Below are 23116 nucleotides of genomic sequence, written 5' to 3'. Positions count from 1 at the left end.
TCTCAGTGATTGAATTAGAAAAATGGATCATTGTTGGAATAAAAAGAGGTGTCCACCTAAAATTATACACTTTGTGTAAATGGATCTCCTTTGTCTCAATTAATAAGACTTCATTTAGAGAAATTTAAACAGACTGAATTGCCTAAACTCTTCATTTCACATAAATTTCTCATCCTAAGGATAGTGCAGAACTGGAGTTGAAGCCTGCAGAATATATAGAAGACTCTTTCTAAAAGCATGTGAATATCTTAATACATACAAGCAGTTCCTGTTCAGATTACTTTTCTTGGTGGTTCCAAATATGCTATTACTCAAATCCTGTAAAGAAGAGAGATGTTTTTACTGGTGAAATCTGCACACCACTGTCATATACACACTGCACAACTCAAAAAGGTACAATCTTGAAAGCATTTATTGATATACTTATTGTTAGCATGAATAATGACACTGACAGGCTGGTGAATCACAACATTGCCATACCTACACGAATATGGAACCGATTTGCTCACATTACAGTTTGCCATGCTGTCTCCACACACTTGAACAAATTACGCAGGTACCCACCTATATCTCAATACCCTCACAAAAGTGTGTTAAGGGTCTGCTAATATGGACAGTATCAGAGAACTCTCTTCATATTGCAAATTCCAGTTTAGGGATAGGCTTTACAGTTGTTAAAAATATGCACCCTAAATCTCTCTAACAGAAGAAGGTAATACATTGAGCAGCTCTCCAGGGGTACTTGGATTACATATTTTCCAGGTCTTATAGTTAAAGAAGTACGCAAATAGTCTTTTAGACTTCCAGCCATATTAAGGACAACTGGGCTAGCCTGGTCCTCTTAATTTGCTAGTCAGAAATGAGTTTATTCTTTTGAAGTCAGGCAGATTTCAACCCTCAAAAGCAACAGAGGTCCCCAGAAAAGTTCAAAGACGATGCAGTTTAAAGATAATTTAGCTAAAATTCAGCTTTGAATATTACCTGAAACTTAACTCTTTTTTTTTTTTTTTTTTTAATTTCACTCGTATTTTCACCTTGTAGCTCACTTTGCAGACGAAAAAATCTTTGACAAAAAACCTTCCTATACACACCATTGCTTTGCTCCCTGCTACCCATCAGGAGGGATTTCTGAACCACTGGTGTTCAATAGGTAAATCTGAAAACCATCACTTCAGGAAAAACATATTTCTTTAAAATATATCATGCTCCAAATGAAACAGTTGGATGCAGCAACTTTGTTATCAGTGATATATATAAAATCTCATAACCCACTCAGGACTTCAAGAGAGGCAGAGCAACTCAGTAGGTATTGGAGGCTGTATCTTGAAAGAATAATTAATTTGAAGCTGGTGTTCTGAAAGGGATGAGTTTCAGTCTAACTCCAATCCTGTCGTAATCGGTGGAATTTCTCTGAGAACTTTAAAAATCCCACCTTTGAGTTTTACCTGAGATATCTCAACATGAATTTTGAAGGACCGGATTACTTGGTCCCTTCACACAGTTTTCCTGACTGTGCCTTTATTTTGCTTGTCTGATCCTGTGTTAACATTTGAAAGATTCATTGCTTTAAACTCTAGCCTAAGGTTTTAAAGAATAGAAAATCAGGAAAATTGTTTCCATTTCTCTCTTTCTCTCTCTTTCCACTCTTTCATACAAAAACCTGCCAATTTTAAAATTTAGATTCAGGCTCTCTTCCCTGCTATTTGGGATTGAAATTCTACAGTACACAGAACAGCAGATCTGAAAATATCTGGTTTATTTGTATTCCTTAAAAAGAAAAAAAAAAGGCAACTCAAAGCATTTACAGTGAAAAATAAGCTAGGTTTTTAAAGATCACCATTTTAATAACCGAGACTGTTATAAGTAAAACAGGCTAGCAAGAGTGCTGTTTAAAAAGGAAGACAAAAAGATTATTTCACAGTTCTCTCTCTTAATATACTCTTTCTTAATTTCCTTTCATACCTCTGAGATATCCGTGTGTAATATTGTGAAAGATACATTTTCTTCGATTAGCTACACGACTTTAAAACAGATGGAAGTTTCTGTAATCCAGATTCCTGTCCCCAGTCTTCAAGACGTATTAATCTAGCTCCATCAAAGTCAATGAACCTATGTTGATTTACATAGGCAGAGGACCACTACATTATGGAGCTATGAATTAATTCTGATAAATAATAAGATACCACGTTTATAAGTCAGCAGTTAAGAAATCCAAACATTGCAATTATTATCAATATTTAACTCTCACTTTGCAAAAAAAACAAAAACAAAAACAAAAACCTATCTCTGAGTGATAGACTAGGAGCTATATAGCTAACTTTCCAAAAATTTGCTTCACTCTGTTCACCAGTTCTGCTTACGGGTTCAAGATCAAGCTGTGTGCTCACTCACTGCCTAATGAAACATCAACTCATGCACCATTTCTGACCAACTGCTTCATACTCAGAACCACTCCATGATTCAATAATTTAATATCCTACTTCAATAATATTAATAGAGTGTCAACAGCTGTTAAATTATTCATTTACTTGCACACATGGGCTGTGCCAGCAGACAACAAAGTTCCTCATCTCTCAAGAGGCATTTCATGACAAAAAATCTATAGTAGTGAGTCCAGGGACCTCAGTGGAGCTACCCTGGGCTTATCTCAGCCAAAATAATGTACTAGGAGATGTAATCTTTGGTCTTACCTCTCGGGAATGCCTCAGGTAATCACTGAATGGTATGCTATGTCTACCGATGTCTTGATTTTTCGTTTTCGGGTGCATGCAACTGAGACGTTCCAAACCTAGCCAAAAGGGCATGTGTCAGCTATTTCCAGAGTGTAAATGAACAGCTCTACTGCTACAAATTAAACACCGATGCAGTGCTATAAAATAAACACCTATATGCCATATTGCCCCAGCAAACATGTAATGGGTTATAAAAGCAGAAACAGAATTCCATAGGATTAAAACAGACTGTTTCCATTCTGTCAGCAGATTTCAGAGGAGTGCAGCCCTTTTCAGACCACACTGTCCTGAGCATTCCCTGACGCTTCTCCCAGCAGCTCTCAGGATGAAGTCAGGGAACCACATCACAGAAAAACTGGAAGATCAGATGAACTGTGCAAAGGATTTCTTAGAATGAAAAAGCTGGAGAACTGCTAAAAGAAGAGTAAGAATGCCATTCCCTTTTCATTCCAACAGAGATGACATAGAATTCATTTTCACCCTTTGGAGGATGTGCTTCTGAGCAATGAGCAACGAGTAATGAATAATGTATGCAGAGGATCTGCCATCAGATACAGTATTACAGCACTGCCTGGGAGTGTAAATGCCTTGAGAAATTCAGGAGATAGTTTAATTTTGTAATTAGCCAGGATGCCACTTTAGAAGACACCTCAGGAGAGGAGACAAGGATGTCATCCTCCTTGCTTCCCACTTATTCCTGAGGATTATACTCTATTCAGGCAGTATTCCCCAAAAGATTTAACTGACCTTCCACCCAGCCTATGTCTCTTTTACCTCTGCAATGACACAGAAAATAATCAAGTCATGTGTGCCCGCAACCTAAATTTCATTCTGTAAAAATTAAGCCACAATTGAAAGTGGTGGATGACACTTTGAATTTGTGAATTCTTATTTACTGCTGCTTTTTAAAAGCTGTTCTGAATTTCACCATCTGCAAAATATCACATACTTAGCTGACTGAAATTAGACACAGTGAGCCAGTTCTTGCTGTGTTTCTCTTGTTCATCCCAGACATTGATCTCTGCAGGCTCTGAGCTCACTTGGGTGTTCTGGGGACAATCATCCACTCTAATCACCTGGCAAAACACAGACAAAATGACACTCAATTTATAGGATGACTAGCACCTCTGCAGTTCCTCTGACAGCCTGTGACATGGCCTTTCAGAGCATCACTGAAATGCCAATGACTGAACTTGCTCCCAGCTGAGAGACAGATTTTCTCATTTTTGTTACAAGTTGCAGAAGACACATTGTTTTTGTCTAGTAAATACTACTGATGAAAGATCTAGCACTACAGCTTTTTAAAACAAAGTCTGAAGTCCCTCAGGATACCTTCAGAGGTATTAGGTCTCAAAGTTCAAGTCTAAGATCTGTTGCTGACCTGAACATTTTATGTAAGCATGTAAGACTTCAGCTTTCATTGCATTGAACAGAGATAACTCTTTCCAGCTGACAAACATCCTAGGAATCTCTTTTAACTGTATAAATAGATTTTGATATATCTACATACACATACCGTTACAAAAGCTGCTCTATACATATGACACAATCAATATATTGTCTGTAATGTACTAAATGTTTTATGGATTCAGAGACAAGACTGTGGGACTCTTGTAGGCAGGAGATAACATTAGGAGTCCTGGCTTGCTTTTTTACAGGTGCACACCATCTGGGTACAGGTCATCACTCCTTCAGTCTATCCTAGATCATATGAAGTCTCCACAAGTCAATCTGTCAGCTACAGTGCAAGGACTGATTCCTTTCTGTGTAAATCAATAACACCTTGGTATACTATCTAGCAAAGTCCATAGGGTTGAACACATTAAAAACTGAAATTCCACACATTCAAACAAAAGGGAAATTAAACCAAAGCCAGACATACAAAAAAACCACACCAATTTCTGTGCAGCATTTTCAACTAAGCCACACTGCCCACCTGCTCTTAATGAATGAAAAAGACAGCTATGTGATATGTGATTCTCTTGTATCTGCACATACCGGCACCTGAAGGGGTTTTTTATTCTTCTTTCCTCTCCCAGACTTTCTGTCTCTGTTTTGTTGCTTTGCTTTCCTTGCCTCACTGTGGTGTAGCTCACTGGATGGTAAAGACTCTGTGGGAAAGACTCAAAAAACACCATTAAGCTACAGAGTTTTTGTTTACTAAGAGAAGATTTGACAAGACTGAGAGTTGGCAGATCTCCAAAGCAAGCTGAGAAAGACTTGTGACACCCAAAGCTTATATTCATACAGTTCACTGCAAAGATGTACACCATCACAAGACATAAAACAACAAATGTTATCCATCATCCTACACTATTCATACTTAGAACTGGAATTTGCTATATTTTAGCTGTTAGTAAGCAAACTCAGTGGTGGAGAGTCTGAAACGGGCTATAAAAATGTATACCTCTTCACTCTCCATGCACCCGTCTGACCCAATGATACTGCTAACATATTTCTTAGGGATTATGTAACTTATTTTGACTCCTGCAACTCTTGTATTCCATCCCCAGGGCAGGAGACTTCCTTGGAGCGAGCACAGTCTCTCTGTCACTCTGGCTGTGTAGCCACAGCCATAGGGCTCCCATGAGATGGGGAGAATCAGGGTGACTGACGCACAGGAATGGTACAGTTTGCATACCAGGCACACTTCAGAAATTCCCTACAGCTGTCAGACTCAGCAGAAAGAAAGTTAAAAAATAGCTCTGGACTCTCTTGTTACTACCCTCAACTGCAGCTAATACCCCCTGGGTGCAAAGGAAATATTCTTATAATGTCTTGAGTTCCCCAGTAAAAGATACTGTACAGGTTCAGTGTTTTATAATTACCACTCATGGCCTTGCAGGTTTTCCCTCTTTTCTCTTTCTTAAAGGACTGCAAGCTGCTGCTCCTGCAGAAACTCCAGTCTCTCCAGGATGGGCTGATGCAGAAGGACATGCTGCGTTTCAGCTTGTTCTGAGAGATGATGCTGCTGTGACATGACCTGTCAGAGTTGTAGGAGAAGGACTTCGATTCTCTTATCTGGACATGCCTGGGAGGACTACCTGTGCAATTGCAGTCACTGTTATAAGTGGAATGTATACACAGGGACTTCTTTTGTTTCTTCCCTGAGCTGAAAACACCTTTTTCATCACCTTCAGAGAATCCCCAGTTCACATAACCACCTTCAGTTTCTTCCCTGTCATGAGAGGAAGGTGCTGCACTCTCTTCAATATTCAGGGATGGCTGGAGACCAAGAGGATGATCAGCCTCTACAACATCAGTCTGTTCTGATGGCGAACAAATAATAGTGTCTCTCTGGCTCCACTGATAATCTTCTGGCTCTTTTCCAATGTGGCTGACACTTGGCAAGTTTTGCTGCCTCACGTTTCTACTCTGCAGTTCAGCTCTGAATGCATCTTCCCTGTACTTGGAAGGAGTGCTCAAAAAAGACAAATTGAAGGTCATATCCTCAGAGAAAGCCACTCCCTGATGGTCAGGTGGCACCAGCAAAAATTGTCCGTATCTAGGGGTTGACTTAGTCTCAGATGATACTCCTGAAGTAAGCGTGTCACTTTCTGCTTCTGTCTTTCGAGAGCTGTATTCTACCACCTTGTTACTCTCTGTCCTCAGCACATGTTCTTTGCACTCTGATGGCCACTGACTCCTTATCAAGCTCCGTAGGAGGGAGGGTGGCATGCTGTAGTAGTGGTTCTTCTTGTCATACAAACACTCCAGGCTGCTCAAGGTCTTGGAGAAGAGTGCATTGCTCCAGCTGTGGGGCAGCTTCCTAGAGGTTTGATGTTTTGCATCAGCCAGGAAAGCTTCTTCCACCTGCAAAGTGTCTGCAGCTGAAAGTACTTTCAGGATGTCCACTGTCAGGGCAGATAGGTCTTGCAAATGTCCTAGCTGGCTGTCCAGGGACACTAAAGATTCCTTGATATAAAATACTTTTTCATGCACTTCTTTAAGCTGCAGAAACATCTCCTCCACTCTAGGTAGAAAAAAAATACATAATTAGAGTACCAAAACCCAGATCTTTACTTCTGTTTGCCAGATCATGAAGGAAGCCATTATCACATTTTAAAAAATCAGTGTTTCAAAGAACCCTTTATTCTTTTCTAATGCTGACTTCCATTCCCATTAATAGTTATATTTGACAAAACCCATGCAGACTTACGACATGTTATTCGGATTATGGGGCCAACAGCCAGTAACTTTTAAAGAAACAGGCTTTTTGCTCAATGAGTATTTTTTAAATTACTGTTTTCCTACTAATGTCCATTCCTTGCCATAGAACTACTAAACTATGGACACAACAGCACACAGCTTTGGAAATGCTGCATTGGCCATTGCTGTAAATGTAAAATGCTGTTAAGTATACTTCTTGTCAGCCAGTTCTCTGACTTCTCTACATTACTTGTGTGAGCATAAGGACAACACTCAGACAAACCTAAGGATATTCTTCCATTTCTCCAATACTGCAGACTACTGGGAAAAGGGTCCTCTCAGTAACCTATTTGGCCTCTGGGAACAGATTCTATAGGTCTGTTACCATCAGTTCCCTTCAGGTAAAACTCAACTGCCCAAAAAGCAAAGCCCTTTTTATCGTCTTCAAATCCCCAGTGAACAGTGCAAGAGTTTCTTGGCCTGGAATGACATCATTTTAACCAAATCATTATCTTCGCAGTTCCTGAAGATAGTCTCCCTAGTGCTTTATTACTAAGACAATGATAAACTAGCTGCAGGCAATATGCAAAAGTTGCTCCTTTCCTTTGTCACTGCGTAACTAAGAGATGTAGTATTTAATCAACAGCTAAATAAAATTAAATACCAGTGTTCAAAAATATTTTATTCCTCTAAATTAATTCATTGTATTAATGTTATGCAATGTTGTGAAGTGTGTTTTATGGTTGCACCCAGAAAAAAATTCCTTTCCAGATCTGTATTTATTCTTTCTGTAATTGTCTCTGCAGCTTTCAAACAAAGTTACTTACTTTATTTCTTTTACAGGGGACATTCATTTTGCTTGCATGTTTTGGTTTAGTATGCAGAAAATAAGACTATGAACAGGCAAAGATTAAGAAGCTATCTTTCTCTAGGCAAAACAAATTTATTAGATGAGACCAGTATTGACATTCAGTAAGATTTTTTATACTGCTAACTTTCTTTAACTCTTTCCATTAAATGTAATGGCAGCTTTGCTATTGATTTCAACAGAAAGCTAAATTAGGCTAATATTGAGAGTTTTGAAACCACATCGACAGTTGTGTATTGACATTTTGCAAACCAAGACACTATTTGCAGATGGTTATATGGTTATTTCTGTAAACAGCAGTTACATTTAAACACAAGCAATACTCTCACAGCATTCCTAGCCTGCTGACCCTCTAAATAAAGATCTGTATTTTATGCCATACTGTGGCATGTCTTTGTGGTGCTATAAATCACAAATCTTTGCTCATATGCAAAAGTGAAACTGAGCAATACCTTACTGTACCCCTTTAGCCACCTGCACACTGTATACATCTGGGGATGTAATTCTGCTAGCAAGGCTTCTCAGCCAGGCCTGCCACGCAGTTTGAACACATGCATTACATTTCCATCACATTTCCAAGGCCTGTGTAGTCTATTGCCCCTCGTGTTCACAGTAGCAGTAGCCTGTTCCAAAAACATTATCTTCTCAATGTCTTTTTGTATGAGAAATCTACACAAAAAGCACAACTCTGCAGCAAAACACACCTTTCTGTTGTCAGACGGATCCTTTCACTGTCACTGGAACTCAGGCTTTCGTTCTTCTCATGAAAATATTCTTCCACACACTGTTCCTCAAAGTCATGGAGTTTCTTTAACTCTTCATCACTCAGGTACAGCTCTGGACAAAGGAGGGAGGAGTTGGTGTGAAGCATGCTGACAAATGCAATTATTTGTAAGCATCCATGAGAAAAAAAAGAAAACTGTCAGAACAGATTTTCTCTCAATCTCTTTACAAGAATGAAACAGATTTAACTCCATGAATTTGGGCTTATGTATAAAGACTCAATATGACAAATACATGTACATGTGTTTTTTATCTTTCCTTAGGAAGGGAGCAAAACCACACCGACAAAAATTCCAGTGCATTCCTTTTTAAAGCCTCAAAAGTACATACCCAAATGGCAGCTCACAACAACGTATTTTCTCCTAAACTTTTTCTTTCATTTTGTTATACATGTGTGACTCACAAAACTTATATACACACATGCAAGACTTACAAAGATTTCACTGTAATTTGGTCCGGGCATTCAGTGAGGGCTAGTCACCTATAGCAATTACAATCCTTTCAGGCACTCAAAGCTACTAAGATTTTTTTTTCACCTAATTGCTTCACATATTCATGTGTATGAAGCATCAAGCAAAATTACTGGGTGAAAAAGAACACATTCAGAAATTTAGAATTTCACAGCTTGGGCTGCTCCTGATGCTACTCTTTAGCACACCAAGACTTCTCAGAGAACAGATTGATTATAAGTCAGTTTGAAGAAATGTACACATTGGAAAGCTGCTTCTCTGATCCAAATTTACATCTTCCAAGCTCCTTTTTCTTTCCTTTTTTACATTCCAGATTCCTCACTGTACCCGTTAGTGGGGGAATCTGTGCCAAGTGTCACCACAGTGTTTGCTGCAAGTGTGTGGTATTCAGCTGCAACAGACAGGTCAGCAGGGAAGCCCCCCGAAGTGTTCTGGCGTCCCCCTCTCACTCCGAATAAGACTGAATCACCTCCTAGGCTCTTTTCCCCCTTAATCCCTCTGTTTTCTTGCCTCCAAGATTTTACTCTGTACCTTGGCACTTTCATTGATTTTCCACAGGGTGGCACTGGATCCTTATTGCTAAAACCAGCTAGTTACACCAAAATGTAAGTTGAAGAAACTTACCAAGTAATGCATAGGTATATAGAAAAGGTACGCAAAGGTACATAAACAGGAAAAATGTCTCTTTCTGAAAGGAGTGTAGGCAACGCAAGCCCTCTTCTATCCAAGTGCTTTTAGATGTGCTAAGCAGTGTTTCAGGTTTTTTTGTGCCTAATGCACCTTACAAGTAAGACACCCACTATGCTACGTCAGTGACTTATACTATGCATGCATATGAAATGAGCAGTGGTACTTCAAAGCACTTCAAAGGCAGGCTGATGTATCCAACCGTGATGGAAGAGCTGAGCCTGGGAGCAGCAGTAAAGCAGCTCAGCGTTGATTAGTTAAGCCCATTTCTGAACTCTGTAACCACCTGTGAGCATGCCAGATATCTTCAGGGATTCATGTTCAGCAGAGAAAATCCTAGGCAAAGCATAACCCAAGCAGGGTCTGCTCACCTCTGTTATTAGGTATCAAGGATGTACGTTGCATCGAAAAGGATGAGGCTGCATAATACTATGTGCCAATGTCTCCCAGTGTTTTTTAAGATAAGGCTACAGCCACCAGTTCCTCCCCATTCCCCTGCCTCACCCCATGAACCACCTAGCCCCACTGTTGAACATTCATTCCCATCCAAACATCTTGTGGTCCCCGCCCCGCAATGGCTAGGACTGCTCCTGCCAGAGATCCAGGAGCTGGTGACAGTGGGACAGGGAACTGGCATTGCTTCGAAGAGGCATTAGGAAGGACTCTGGGATGGAGAAGTCCAGGTTGGGAAGGGTAAAGGAGGTGGGGTTAAGATGCAGTGATGAGGCAATGCAGAAAGGGAAGATGTGGTGAGCAGGTGGGAGGCCCCTGTGCTCTCTCCCTGTGTCTGCCATCACAGCATCTCCTCTGACCTTAGGCTCTGCAACTACTTTCTCTGGGCAATTAAAAAGGAGTTACTGGTCTTTTCAAGACAAATGTACAGAAATGTATACCTCTAGTGTTGTTTGATTTCTTTCAAAATTAGGTTATTCCATTATACAGAAAAAGCTGCTGTCACTTTATTTCAGCTCAGGGTTTTGATGTGTCTTGACTGATGCACAGTGTGCAGCAGAGCAAAAGCCAAATACATGGAAAAGCGTTCCTCTAGACATGGTTTCCTACAAGAGTTCTCAGACAGGCAATTTAAATTCAGCTTTGCAAATAAAAACAGCCTCCTACCCAGAGATTTTTTTTTTTAACAACTGAGCTACAAAGTGATGGGAGGCTGTCAAAACATTCCTCGTCAGCTATTTTGTAAGGTCCCCAGCTTAGCTCTGCTTACTTAGTCCAACGTCGCCTTCTTCTTGATCCAGTTCATTTGGGGGTCGATGGTGGAAGATGCAGTTTATGAGAAGTCCAATGTGGCTCAGAAGGATGAAAGGTGGGGGCAGCCATGGCTTCTCATGGTAGGTCATAATGTAGCGGTACCGGTTGTACTTCCAGAGCTTGTTCGATATGGATTTCAAATCATAATAAACATTACTGAGAAGAGAGATAGAAGGGGAAGGAGAGTAAAACACTCCTGTGAGGAATACTCTCAACACAGCACAAGATGCTTGTCTACAGATCTAATTTGACACTGAAGTAAAGTCCCATCCCTCCAGTGAGGTAAATCAGCTTAGCAACTTTCATTTAACAAAGCAGCAGCATGTGCCTGCAGCTAGTGCACTGAGAATGAGATCTTCAAAGCTGCCTAACGGATTTGGAGATCCAATTCCCATCCACATTAATAGGAACTGGGCAAAAAATATCCCTGAAGTAGCTATGAAATCTCAGCCAGATTATTTAAACTTTAATACATAGTCTAACTGGGAGTTCAACATTGTCTGCCTCTTTGGACTGAATTAAGTGTAAGAGTCAGGCTAAGGGAAGAGTGTTAACAAAATGGTTCCACTGCTCTTTAGTGCACTGCCTCTAAACAAAATACATGCTGCAAGACACAGCTACACGAGCAATTCTTCTGCAGGGTACTCTTTGGAGCTATGATATTACTAAACGTGACTGTTGTTGTACTGAATAATTTCCCTTATCTACTATCATAGGCTCAAGTATGTGCAAATAACTTCATGGCTTGTGGCACTGTAATTTCAGTTGCACCATCATACTACACACCCAGAATATAATCACAAAAACATCAGCTTTGCTTCTGGGAGCATAATTAAATATATTGCTCATACTCATTTTCAGTCCCACTTCTGGAACAATCAAACCACTAGGCACAAGCATTAACATATCATCATTGCTGAAGGTTTAAATCTAGAAATAATTCAAATTACAATTTCAGAGATGCGTATTAAAAAAAAAAAAAAAAACAAAAAACAATTGATGCCTTGCCACAACTTCAGGAAAGGGATTTCTAATTAGAAATGGGAATAGAGTTTTGATCTTTCAGTTTTCTTGAATATTAATCACTACATTTCTTCATTTGTAACTTTTTTTAATCTACATCTGATTTTTTCTTCCCCAGAAATACCAGAACTCTATGAAAAAATAATTAACTACTTGAGTTAGATTGGTCTTTACTAATATTTTACAGAACTTGATGACTACAAAGGTTCCCCTGTTAAAACTTGCAAGGTTAGAATTACTATAAAGACACTGATCAATTACTATAGAATTACTATAAATAGCCTTCCTACTATGGTAGCAGACATTAAAAAGCATATAGTTAAAAACACTACAGTAATATTTCAATCTAGAACACACCAAATTGCACCAAACAACAGGAACTTTCAAATCTTTTCCTAAAGGAAGAGCATGGTCATATGAAGTCATTACCCTGTTGCCTTGAATAGCTTCTTAACTTATCTGCCAAACTAAATCTTGAGCTGCTCTATGATGAACACTACGTAGGCACTCAGCACAACAAATACAACTTTTAGGAACAAAGGACAAAGTACTTTACAGCTGAATTAATGTTGCTTGTTTGCCAACTAGAGTTGCCCACTTTCACAAAGGCAGATTCTGTTTAAATGGCAAAACACTTTAGGCATCTGCTCACCAGCCCTTTCCTCCCACACTCTTGCTTCCACCATATGTTTTTTATTCACTGAACCCCCAAGGAAAATGGGGTAACAGTCACCATCAGCATGTCCCTGCTGGGACATTTTTGGTAGAAGACTTTTGCAGAAGTGTTGGCAGAACATCTACTAGTTGCTTTTGCCTTTGCAGCAACATACCATGGTACCTACTTAAAGAAAGCAATAAGCAAGTTGACCATGATGATGTACTGCACAAAGAGGTAAACAGCTTGGAGGAATGGCGTGAGGAAGGAGCCAGGAGGACAGTCTTCACTGGTTTCACAGACTGAAAGTGAAGGACATACAGAGCATGGTTAGCATAGAAATCAGATCAGAGCACAGCAGTGGTATGTGCTCCTCATTTGCCCCAGCAAGAAATAGAACAGTCCTCATTACTTTCACAGAGGTACATTACTAAATTTCCAACTAAACAGTCCACCTCAACGTAAAGGGGACGTGAGACCTCTTGATGAAACTACTGCCCCAAAGTTTCCATTGCAATTTGGAAGCTGGAGACACCTTTTCATACATGTCAGTTCTTATGCCAGTCTCCCCTCTTATGCAGCAGAAATGTACTTGGGAGATGACGCATGCTCAAGTAAACTGAAATTGAAATCTTTGATCTTTAAAGCAAGTGGCAAAGCTTTCACTGGCTCCACTGTGGAAAGGATACAGCCCAAAGTCTGCTTTGTCAGTACTGGAGTGTTATTCCTTCAGAGCTTCAGTAAGATCACTTTGACTCAGGTGCAAAAGAATATATGGCTACAAATATCTGTGAGATGAAGAAACAAATCATTGAAACTAAGGAATCCTTCTTAATGTTTTCAAATTGTCAATGTCAAAATAAATACTTTTCAATCTTTATAATTTTTAATAAAATTTTGCACTTTGGAGGAAATTTTTAAACACATTTATAAGGCAGCAGTCCTAAATTCAGGACATGTTCTGCAGCATAAAGAGTCATTAGAGAAATCATAGCTTTATTTGGGAAGTGTCAAATTTCTAAAGGCTTAGGATTAATAAGTGATTAAATGGATTAAACCGTGAAACTTAACAGTGTGCTTTTCTTTAAAAGAATTTTGACTTATGCAACTGAAACACATAGCCATCATGTGACTGTTTCAGCAATAATACGGGATGCAACACTTGAAATTATTTTAATGAACCATATCTATGCTGAACTATGCATATTAAATATTTTTATCTATTTGCAAACCTACTTTTCTATTTTAGGGACTGTTTTACTTGTGTCCATCACTAACCAGCAAGAAAGCGCCTTCCATCTGTAATGTTGAAATGCCTTCTGGAGTGTCTGGTTTTTCTCTCTTACTGAGCCAAGGTCAAAGCCATGATAAGGATATAACATTTTTCCTACTTACGTTGTTTAGTTCTATTTTTCCTGTGTTCAACAGGTTTATCTGTTTAAGAATAATGCCAGGTGGTTAACTCTTAATATGGTGAAAAACAATTTTTCTTTTTTTACTTTTCATTTTTGTTTTTGTTCTTTCTTCCTTTAAGGCAACTTTGTAGTCATTTCTCCAAGAGGTCAGCAGCTTTGGATTCACCTAACTGGAAATTCGTTTCACTGCCAGATACCCTGACCATGAACTAGCTCAGTGTTAGTTCCCATGTGTTTTCATCTGAGCTTTGCATTACCCTTAATTTGAAAAGATAACATTGAAGGTTTCAAAGCTTAATCTTTATTTTAAACAAAGAAACTCACCTTTTTTCATGCAGCACTACTCATTAAGGATATATAGATATATATACTTAAACCAAAACTATTTAAGAAAGAATAGATTCAATATGTGGTCAAAAATTTAGTAGCCCAAAGTGGACATGTTCCTGCACGTATTAAATTTAAACTGTTGAGTTGTACTGTGAAAATTACCTACCATCTATTTCTCCAGCATAGACCTCACCAAATATCATCCAGTAGGGTTGAAACACAATATCTCGTGCCAGAGTCCAAGAAGGAGGTTCCTCTGGGGAAAGGATTGCCTTTCGTGACACTCCAAAGCTCAACAGGACTATGGCCATCATGACCACAATATAGAACATGTTTGCTGTCTGGAAGACATTTTTGCATGACTGAATTAGTTGTGTTAATTATATGTAAAAGAGACACACATTTTAGGGAAGAGTGTCAATAGCTGCTTTTACAAAGCAGAATACAAAAAATATAGTTAATAATGGTATAGAAAACGAAAATATTTTATTTCTGTGACCTGGACTACCCAGGTATTTTATAGAGGTTAAAGTCATCCTGAACCAAAAAGGCTGCAAGATCTACTTGCCTCTCAAGTCCCTCTTAAGATCTTAAGCAAGCTTTGAAAAATGCAGAGACTCTATGATGGTGCTTTTCTTCAGTGGTATTTCTTCCAAACTGAGAGCAAGGAATAGCAGTGAAAATTACTTTGCCTTCTAACACTGCATCAGAACTACTATGCAAGACAGAATATAAAAGTATTAATAAGATAGTTCCCAATAACCGAGGGAAATTACAGCAGGAATCTGCAGATGTCCCTCAAGACTAGGCAGCAGTTCAACAGCAGTTCTTATAGCAAAAGAGAAAAAAATTAACTTTGATCTCAGAGAAATTTTGCCTGCTAAAAATGGGATATAATTATTTGAATCAAAACATAAAATAATAATGAGACAGTTTCCAAGAGCTAGGGGAATGCTCCATAGTAGTGAGCCCATTTGCAAGAGACAGTGATTTTTATTTCTCCTATTATCAAGCCATATCAGAAACTCAACTCAAATGCAACCCTTCTCTAAAGAATGCAGCAAAAATGTCTTTTGTGAATAAATTCAGACAATGAATAAATTAGAGAGAACTGAAACCTGATTATGGTCAACTCACAAACAGAAAAAGACATTATATTTTCAAGCAATACATTCACTACAGATTACTAGGTGACCTCTCCTTTGACCATAATTCTTTTCTGTCACTTCTGACCTTTGCATGTTCCTCAACATATGCCTTAACTACAAAAATATTGCTCCAAAGCATAATACTTACCATTTTCCCAATCATTGTCAGGTATGGGCCAGCATGCTGATTCACAGCAAAAAGGTCAAGGAGCCGTGCATACCAAAATATTATATCCAAGCAGTAAAGTAGCCTCCCTGCAGTTTGAACAGGAGGATTGGACCAGCGCAAACCAAAACCAATCATAAACAGGATGATAGCTATAGAATCAGTAAAATTCCAGTATTCATAAATCCACACCTTCACTTTTTGGTGGAATTTTCCAGGTTCCGAAATAAATACCTGAGTAGAATGTGGAAAAAAAAAAACACAACAAAACTCTGTTAAAATTGAAGATACATTCTTTAACCTTTTCTGTCTGAACTGTGTCCTGATATTTTGGAATGAATATTTTTTTTTCTTTTTTTTTTTTTGCAGGCCCATGTACTGCATATTTTCATTCACTGTTAATTGAGGTTAGTACTTAATCTATGGTGTTGTATTGCTAAAGCACACCATAGGATAGCTTTGCCTATGGAAAAACAGATTCTGAGGCCAAACCCATTCACTGAAGAGCATATTCCTCAGAAAAAAAAAAAAAAAGAGCAGCCAGATTAGAGCTCTTATGCATATGTATAATTATAAATTAATGAGCATTTTCTAGAGGAATGGCCATGACCTACAAGAGCCCTTTAAAAAGCCCCTTGGCCATGGAAAGTACCAGCTTATCCCTGCTGATGGGAAAATAACTAATGCTTTTTATTTCAGATTGAAAATACAAAGAAAGATCCTTGTATTCCATCCACCAAGGACACACTAAAAAAAGAAGCACTGGCAGCTCGCAAGGTAAAGAATGAAATGTTCACTCCTTGAACTGTGAGGTGCCCCAAAGGGATTTTAAGCTTCACTGAGCAAATGTGTGAAGTGGAATCTTTGGGAGGCTGTAAATAAAACCTTTGCACATTACACAAGTGAGGCCAATTACGCAGGGCTATGTAAGATCACACTGATAAGCAGCAAGCAAAGGAGAGATTTTCAAATGTTACCCTTGATCCTGCGAGAATTTACGCACACAAACACATTAATGTAAACAACTGATCCTACTCAATTCAGCTGGACTAATTCACATGAGGAACTAGTTGCAGGGTCAGGGCCTAAGGCTTTAATAATTAGTTGAAACAATCTAGAGAAATAAAGATATATATAACAAGGCCTTCAGCAGTTAAGTAGCTGCACATGTAAGACACAATGTCCTACAAAGTCTTTGCCAGCAGATCAGAACTAGTGCATAGACAAAGAAAATCAAGCAGAAGACATGAATTTCCAAGTCTCCAATGAATGGTAATGCTAGAAATAACTGATGTTTCCACTGTCCCACCATCAACACAATGCAACAGCACAACAGTCATTTTAAAAGTTCTTGCTGTTTCACATTCACTTTGTTTCTCAATTAGACAATCCTTCTGTAGATTTTTTCATCTTTATCTTGTGCAGCCACAGAACTTGTATATTTATCCAGGCTTCAATATGTTCCCAGCATCTCTGCTACCCCTTGAAATCCTTCACCTCCCTTGTACTGATGTTGCAGTCTCCTAAGTGATCTGTTGTAACAGAATCCTTCACTCAGAACTGCAATTGTTTTTTTGTAGTTTTATTCCCCAAGAGCTACAGCATTTCTACTGTCATATAAAAGATAATTCACACCAATATTGTTTATTATGTGCTGATCCTACAGTGAAGATATGCCTGATCAGACACAATAATTTGGGCAATACATGGCTGGATTTGTCCCCACCCTTAGGTTTGGACTGCAAGTTGTGTTCAGAAGCTCAGATTTAATTAACTGCAAATAATTGTGATTAATTTTGATTGGTATATCATTTTTCTGTGTTCAATGAATCCAGCATTAAAAGTTCATGGTGGGTTTTTCCAGTTTTGTTTGTAGAGGTTCAGTTAGACTTGATGGAGAACCATAAATTATTCTATACATAACAGCTATTAAGTGATAACAATGTCCACACTCGAAGTAAATATCTAAAGACAAATTCCATATTCATTATGAGAAGTGGTCCACTCAAAAAAGAAAAAAAAAAAAGAGAGAGAGGTGCATACACTGGGGCTCCAAATCTCAATACAGCACAATCACTTTCAAGTGACATGCACATTACCACTGGCATTACACAGAAAAATAGCTTTAAGAACAAACTTTCAGATGCATTTTCGAAGCCCAAGTACTGGTCTTCAAATAAAAGACTTTTCAGAAATAAATGCCTTGTATAATTCTTTCCTGTGCTAAATTCTCTACAAAAAATGCAGGATTTGCATTCTTCAGTTTATGTTATTCTCTGATTTATAATATATCCTCTATCGATAAGAAGTGTGAATGGAAAAGCTTACCTCCCTGACTTTTTCAATAGCAGTGCTGAAAATATAAATGATAACAAGCCACTCTTGCACACTTGGTCTTGGTTCCATCTTCACCAACACAGTGTAAGTGAAGAGCATGAGAAATACCATGTACGCCATCTGCAAAACACACAGTATATAACCCATAGGCACAAAAATCTCCAACAAATTTCTGCAAGCATATTAACAGGTGATTAGCCTGACTATAGATATACAAAGTACAGGGCACAATCAGAATTTTGAGCCCAAAATCTTTCCTCCAGTTCTCCAAATATGTTTTGTAGGAGTATCCTTAAATATCATCTGGAAATTGGTGCTTTATTACTGAATAAATGGGAAGATGCACTATTGCAATGCAAGCTCACCTAGACTCCAAATCCATGTATAAGACAGGCTATTATATCTGCCATCATTACATGAACGTAAAGGTAGTGCTATGCCTTTATCCTCAGCTTCTGCTGGAGCAAGTAAGCGCTCTCAGAGCTGTATGAATCCCTGCTGGTTAATCAGTGCCTCCCGAAACACAGGAAGAACAATATCTGGTGTAAAGCATATATTTTTAAGGTACCAGAACACATTAGAAATGTATCTGAGATAATAGATTAATGACCTATAAAGCAGTTAACCACACCCTACTAAAGGAGTAATAGTTTATGTACAGGGTGGGCTGATCCAACAGGCAGCCTTATCTTAAACACCTTAAGCTACACTGACACAGGGTCAGTTACTAAAATTGATTTAATAAATGCATATTTCTCTATAACAAATGATCTCCCATAGATTAATATTCACTAATTCTGAAACAGTTCCTAAAGAAAGTGACATTAATATCTCTAAGGTATTTAAGGCCAGCTTCAAATCTCTCTCTACACCTGCAATTAAACACTTTAAAAAGCTGTGCTTGGGGTTTTCTTTAGTTCCTTATTGTGTTTTTTTGTTTGGTTTTTTACCACAGCTGCATTATTTTAGCTGAAAAACTTTCTACTTAATTGAGAGAGAAATATCCAAATGTCTTCCCATCCACTCCCACCATTAACTGGCTGCAAATCCATGCGGGCTGCAAAGTAAAAGCAGCATCAAGTGGAAAATCAAAAGAGGATTTTGGCAATCCAGGTTCTAGCATGATGACCAACCGTGTGAAACCAGAACTTGACAATTGGTGCGTTGTAGAATTCATAGATTTTTCTAGTTCCAGGGAGGTTTCCTTGTCCACTGTCTACTTGGCTTTCATCAGACTTTTGAGCAACCTTCTCCACATCATAATCCTTCTTTAAAAGAAAAGAGCATTTTTAAAAGTAAGAAACCATGGGTTATGATTGCAAAGGTTATGTTACATTAGAGGGAAGATAGGCAGAGTTGTTTGGGCTTTTTTCTGGATATACAAACCATTAATGTAGCTTGATTTTTACTGGTTACAACCATGGCAACTGCAATAATGCACACTTTTCCACTACAAACAGGGATTTAGGGTTTGCTTTACATGGCATCTCTGCCAGGCTCAAGTGATGCAGAAGTAGACACACCTTGTTTTTCAACAAGGGCAGAGGCTAGACCTCTGGAAGTGCTATTACGTAATTCAAGAAACAAAATGTCAAGGAGAGACTAAGAGTGAAGGGTGGCCATGGAGAGGGGGAGCGGCTGTGGCTGAAATACAGGGCAGAGGCTGCTGGTCAGGAAGACGGGGACCATGGAGTGAGTTGGAGAGGACAAGACGTGGACTGCCTCAGTTCTGCCGTCTCCCTACTTTGGTCAGCTCGACTGGGCAACCTGAATGGAGTTTTACAGTTGTGGTTTTGTATATGATACGAAACCATTCTCAGATTATTTGGTATAGAAGATTACATAGGTATTTATCTGCAGCTTGAGTAGACTTTGTGCCCTAAAATACCTGTGTGACTGACAGCTAATTATACTGTTCTCATAATTTTGTGAGTTTGGGAAGGATTTTCTCATTATGACCAGAACAGAAGTAACACCCAGGACAGATGAAGTGACTTTTCGAAGGTCACTTCAGTTCGTATCCAACCCAGGGATCAAACCCCTACTTCTTGAGAGTTCAGCCCCAACACTTCCAACTGATCACCTTTTCCTCACTCCTCAGTATCATACTGCGGTAAACAGACAGACTCTAACACACAAATGACTGATCATCAGACACTAACCAGAGACAAGGCATCTTTAGAGCTGGTTGGGCTCTGATCCCCATGATACCATGTGAACTGGTGGAAGTCTTGAGACTGAGGTACATGAGACATTTCTGCCTTGCTTTTAAACTCCAGCATCAAGATGGTGGGAGGCAGAAGAATACTCATAATGACCTAAAAGAGAGACATGAACTTAATTCAGCAGTGATAACACAGACCCAAGGCCATAGTCAGGTATGCATGGTGCCAGCACAAATCCAATACAATTCCACTGGCCTTGGAGGGAGCCACTGGTGCAGGGGATCTCTGTATTACACTCCTACAGCCTCCAAATAAATGTGTTGCTCTTGACTATTTTGTGGCTTTCGAGAGTGTCGTGTTATCTGGGGATACTTTAGATACTGCACCCCATGTCCAGAGAGCACCCCTGCCATCAGCAGCTCTGCTGGAGAACCAGCAATGCAGGGTAGAGAGAGCAGGCGGGGAGGGACTGAAAAGCACTGAGGGAATGGGAACAGCAAAAAAAAAAAAAAAAACAAACCCAAAACCCTCGCAAAGTGCATTCTCCTAAGGTCACCCCACAACTGCTTTTGCAAAGAAGTAAAATAGAAGCAAGTGCTGTCTTTCCTCCCTGCCTTTCTTTTCTGTCCCAGATGTGCACACTTCAATCCATGCCTAAGTACTTCTGTCTGAGGCTGCATTAGACACATTCATAACCACAAAGACATGTACAAAGCATGTAAAAAGCATCTAAATTCTCAGAAAAAGCTAGAGTGATGTTGCCTTAAACCAGGAGTTCTTCCGCATCTTCAGGCGTCCCATCCACATATCGGTCAGCAGCATCTGTGTGCAAGTATGGGATATGAAAGGTCGCAACCCCAGAGACACTGCTAATTTTAAGCAAGTTGAGTTGCTCCAGTTTTTCAGTTCATAGGTCAGCAACTTCATGGCCATCTGCTCATTTTGTTTGAATGCCTTCTCCAGGACATCTAAGGCAAGCTGTCCAAATTCCCTAAAGCAGAAAAGAATTAACAGTTAACATAACAGTGATCAGTCAAAACTCAGAATCACTGCTGCAAAGAGGTCGGTTTGAAAACTCCACTATCAAAAGTTCAGTTAACAAGTAAGTATGCCTTCTCTAATTTTTCCCATTGCTTTATCAATATATCTAGTGAATAATAATTTGGGGAGCAAATCTAACTATTTTGTCCTAATTACAAGATTTAGAGTCATCCAGATTTTTATTTTTTTATTTGTTTGGTTCTTAATCTCACTCAGTGATCAAAACGGACCCTATGAAGTTCAACAACAGATTCATTGCCACTGTGGGCAAGTATAGCAGGCAGCTGCAAAATTGTCTTCTTTTACATTGGCTCTTAAGCATCTCCATTGGGAAGATCCCTCAAGGAAGATACACTTTTCTTTAAATTAATGTGAGGAACTGCATGCAAAACAAGACTGCACATCCTATTGTACTCTAAACCTGAAGCATGATGTCTACAAAGAAAAACTACCAGAAAACACTAACATGAAACTACAAACATGAAGAAAATCCTTGGTTGACTTCATTTTTTTATTCACTTGGTTATTTCAGCATGCATTTTTCCTTTAGGTCTTACACAGAGCAGGATTTAAGCACTGATTTTCATTTGCACATTACCACATGTTACAGATTTGAAAAGCCCAATACATATGTGCCATATGGCTTTTTAACAAGTTGAACTGGAAAAGAAGCTGTAAGGGAAATTTCAGTCTTCCACTTGACCAATTCACAGCAAGCCACACATTACTCACCTATATTTTAATTTTCAAATATGCAACTAGATAACATGCTAATAGATTTCCTTTAACTCTTGACCAGACTGCATACCCATACATAGCTCCATTATATAATAGGAAAAGTGGGAAGCTGATAGTATTTATTTTACACTCCATTGTACCACTAACCGCACAAGCTCTTAGTGGATTAGGAAAATATCTAACCACTCTAAGCACTGCAGAACTTTATTAACTGAAGCGAAGGGAGAACCCATACTTTGAGTACTTCTTGAGTTCTTCTGAAGTGTCATCCACCATGTTGCTCTGTTTAGCTTCACGGGCCATTGCCCTGTAGAGTTTACAAGCCACAACAGCTTTGACCATGGCTTCCTCTCCATGCTGCCAGAAGAACATTGCCATTTTCTGCCTTTTCATTAATACTGCCCAAACCAGAAGGTCGTTATAGGGGTAGATAAAGCCAGATGACTCATAGTTCTCTGCAAAGTTTATATCCTTTTTTGATTTCTTCTTACACTTATGGAAAGCAGTGGATCTTTCCTACAAATTTGTTTTTCAAATAAAGAAAATCTCAATGAATGGTTGAGGTTCAGATTCATATAAATAAAACTGCATGCAACTTGAATTGTGACTAGTAATATTTTATCATAATATACATTTAAGTCATAAACCACAGCTAGGATCACATTCAGATTACCAGTGCTAAGAAGCTGGTAACATTAGTGGAGAAAACACTCCTTGCTCTGTACCTATGCCATTTATAGCCTCGTTTTCCACAGTGATACCAAGATCCTACATTCATTCCCTTCTTGTACTTGTGTCATGACAAGAGGAAAAGCAATCAGTAGACTGAAACATACACCATGAACTCGTGATACTTAATAAAATATGATTTTACTGTCTGTCACAAAGGTAATGCAAACTCGCTCTACATTCATGTCTGGATATTCTTCCATTAAAGGCAAATTCTCACTGGTGTAAGTGAGGTTGTCCCAGGGCTACAATGGTTTCATCTTGACTCAGACTAATTCCAATAAAGCCATATCATTTTCTAGATATCAGAACTGTATCTTTTCTTCACAGGCTTACTGTAGTTACTTTAATAAGCAATCATGAGAAAACATCAGGAAAGTCAGAGAATTTGTACTGTTGCTTCCAAATAAGAAG

The 23116-nt window shown here is 38.9% G+C and overlaps 1 protein-coding gene across 10 annotated transcripts in view; it reads right to left on the bottom strand.

Moving 5' to 3' along the window:
• The window catches only part of TRPM6 (transient receptor potential cation channel subfamily M member 6), a 113758-nt gene that overhangs the window by 20216 nt on the left and 70426 nt on the right, over positions 1-23116 (bottom strand). For 5 of the 10 annotated variants that reach the window (XM_071801836.1, XM_071801833.1, XM_071801834.1 and 2 more), the window contains 15 exons: positions 22209-22489; positions 20957-21185; positions 20192-20347; positions 19163-19297; positions 18021-18149; positions 15675-15926; positions 14545-14719; positions 12821-12935; positions 10912-11111; positions 8454-8586; positions 5561-6705; positions 4731-4855; positions 3682-3808; positions 2691-2788; positions 260-318 (listed from right to left, as the gene is read on the bottom strand). In XM_071801836.1, coding sequence (XP_071657937.1) covers positions 260-318; positions 2691-2788; positions 3682-3808; positions 4731-4855; positions 5561-6705; positions 8454-8586; positions 10912-11111; positions 12821-12935; positions 14545-14719; positions 15675-15926; positions 18021-18149; positions 19163-19297; positions 20192-20347; positions 20957-21185; positions 22209-22489 — 3359 coding nt within the window. Of the gene's footprint in view, positions 1-259; positions 319-2690; positions 2789-3681; positions 3809-4730; positions 4856-5560; positions 6706-8453; positions 8622-10911; positions 11112-12808; positions 12936-14544; positions 14720-15674; positions 15927-18020; positions 18150-19162; positions 19298-20191; positions 20348-20956; positions 21186-22208; positions 22490-23116 lie in introns of those variants that run through there. The other 5 variants (XM_071801837.1, XM_071801832.1, XR_011736361.1 and 2 more) reach the window with 5 other exon arrangements.

This window comes from Patagioenas fasciata, chromosome Z (assembly GCF_037038585.1).
Source record: "Patagioenas fasciata isolate bPatFas1 chromosome Z, bPatFas1.hap1, whole genome shotgun sequence".
Taxonomy (NCBI): Eukaryota; Metazoa; Chordata; class Aves; order Columbiformes; family Columbidae; genus Patagioenas; species Patagioenas fasciata.
This window is presented reverse-complemented; position numbering and strand designations above follow the sequence as displayed.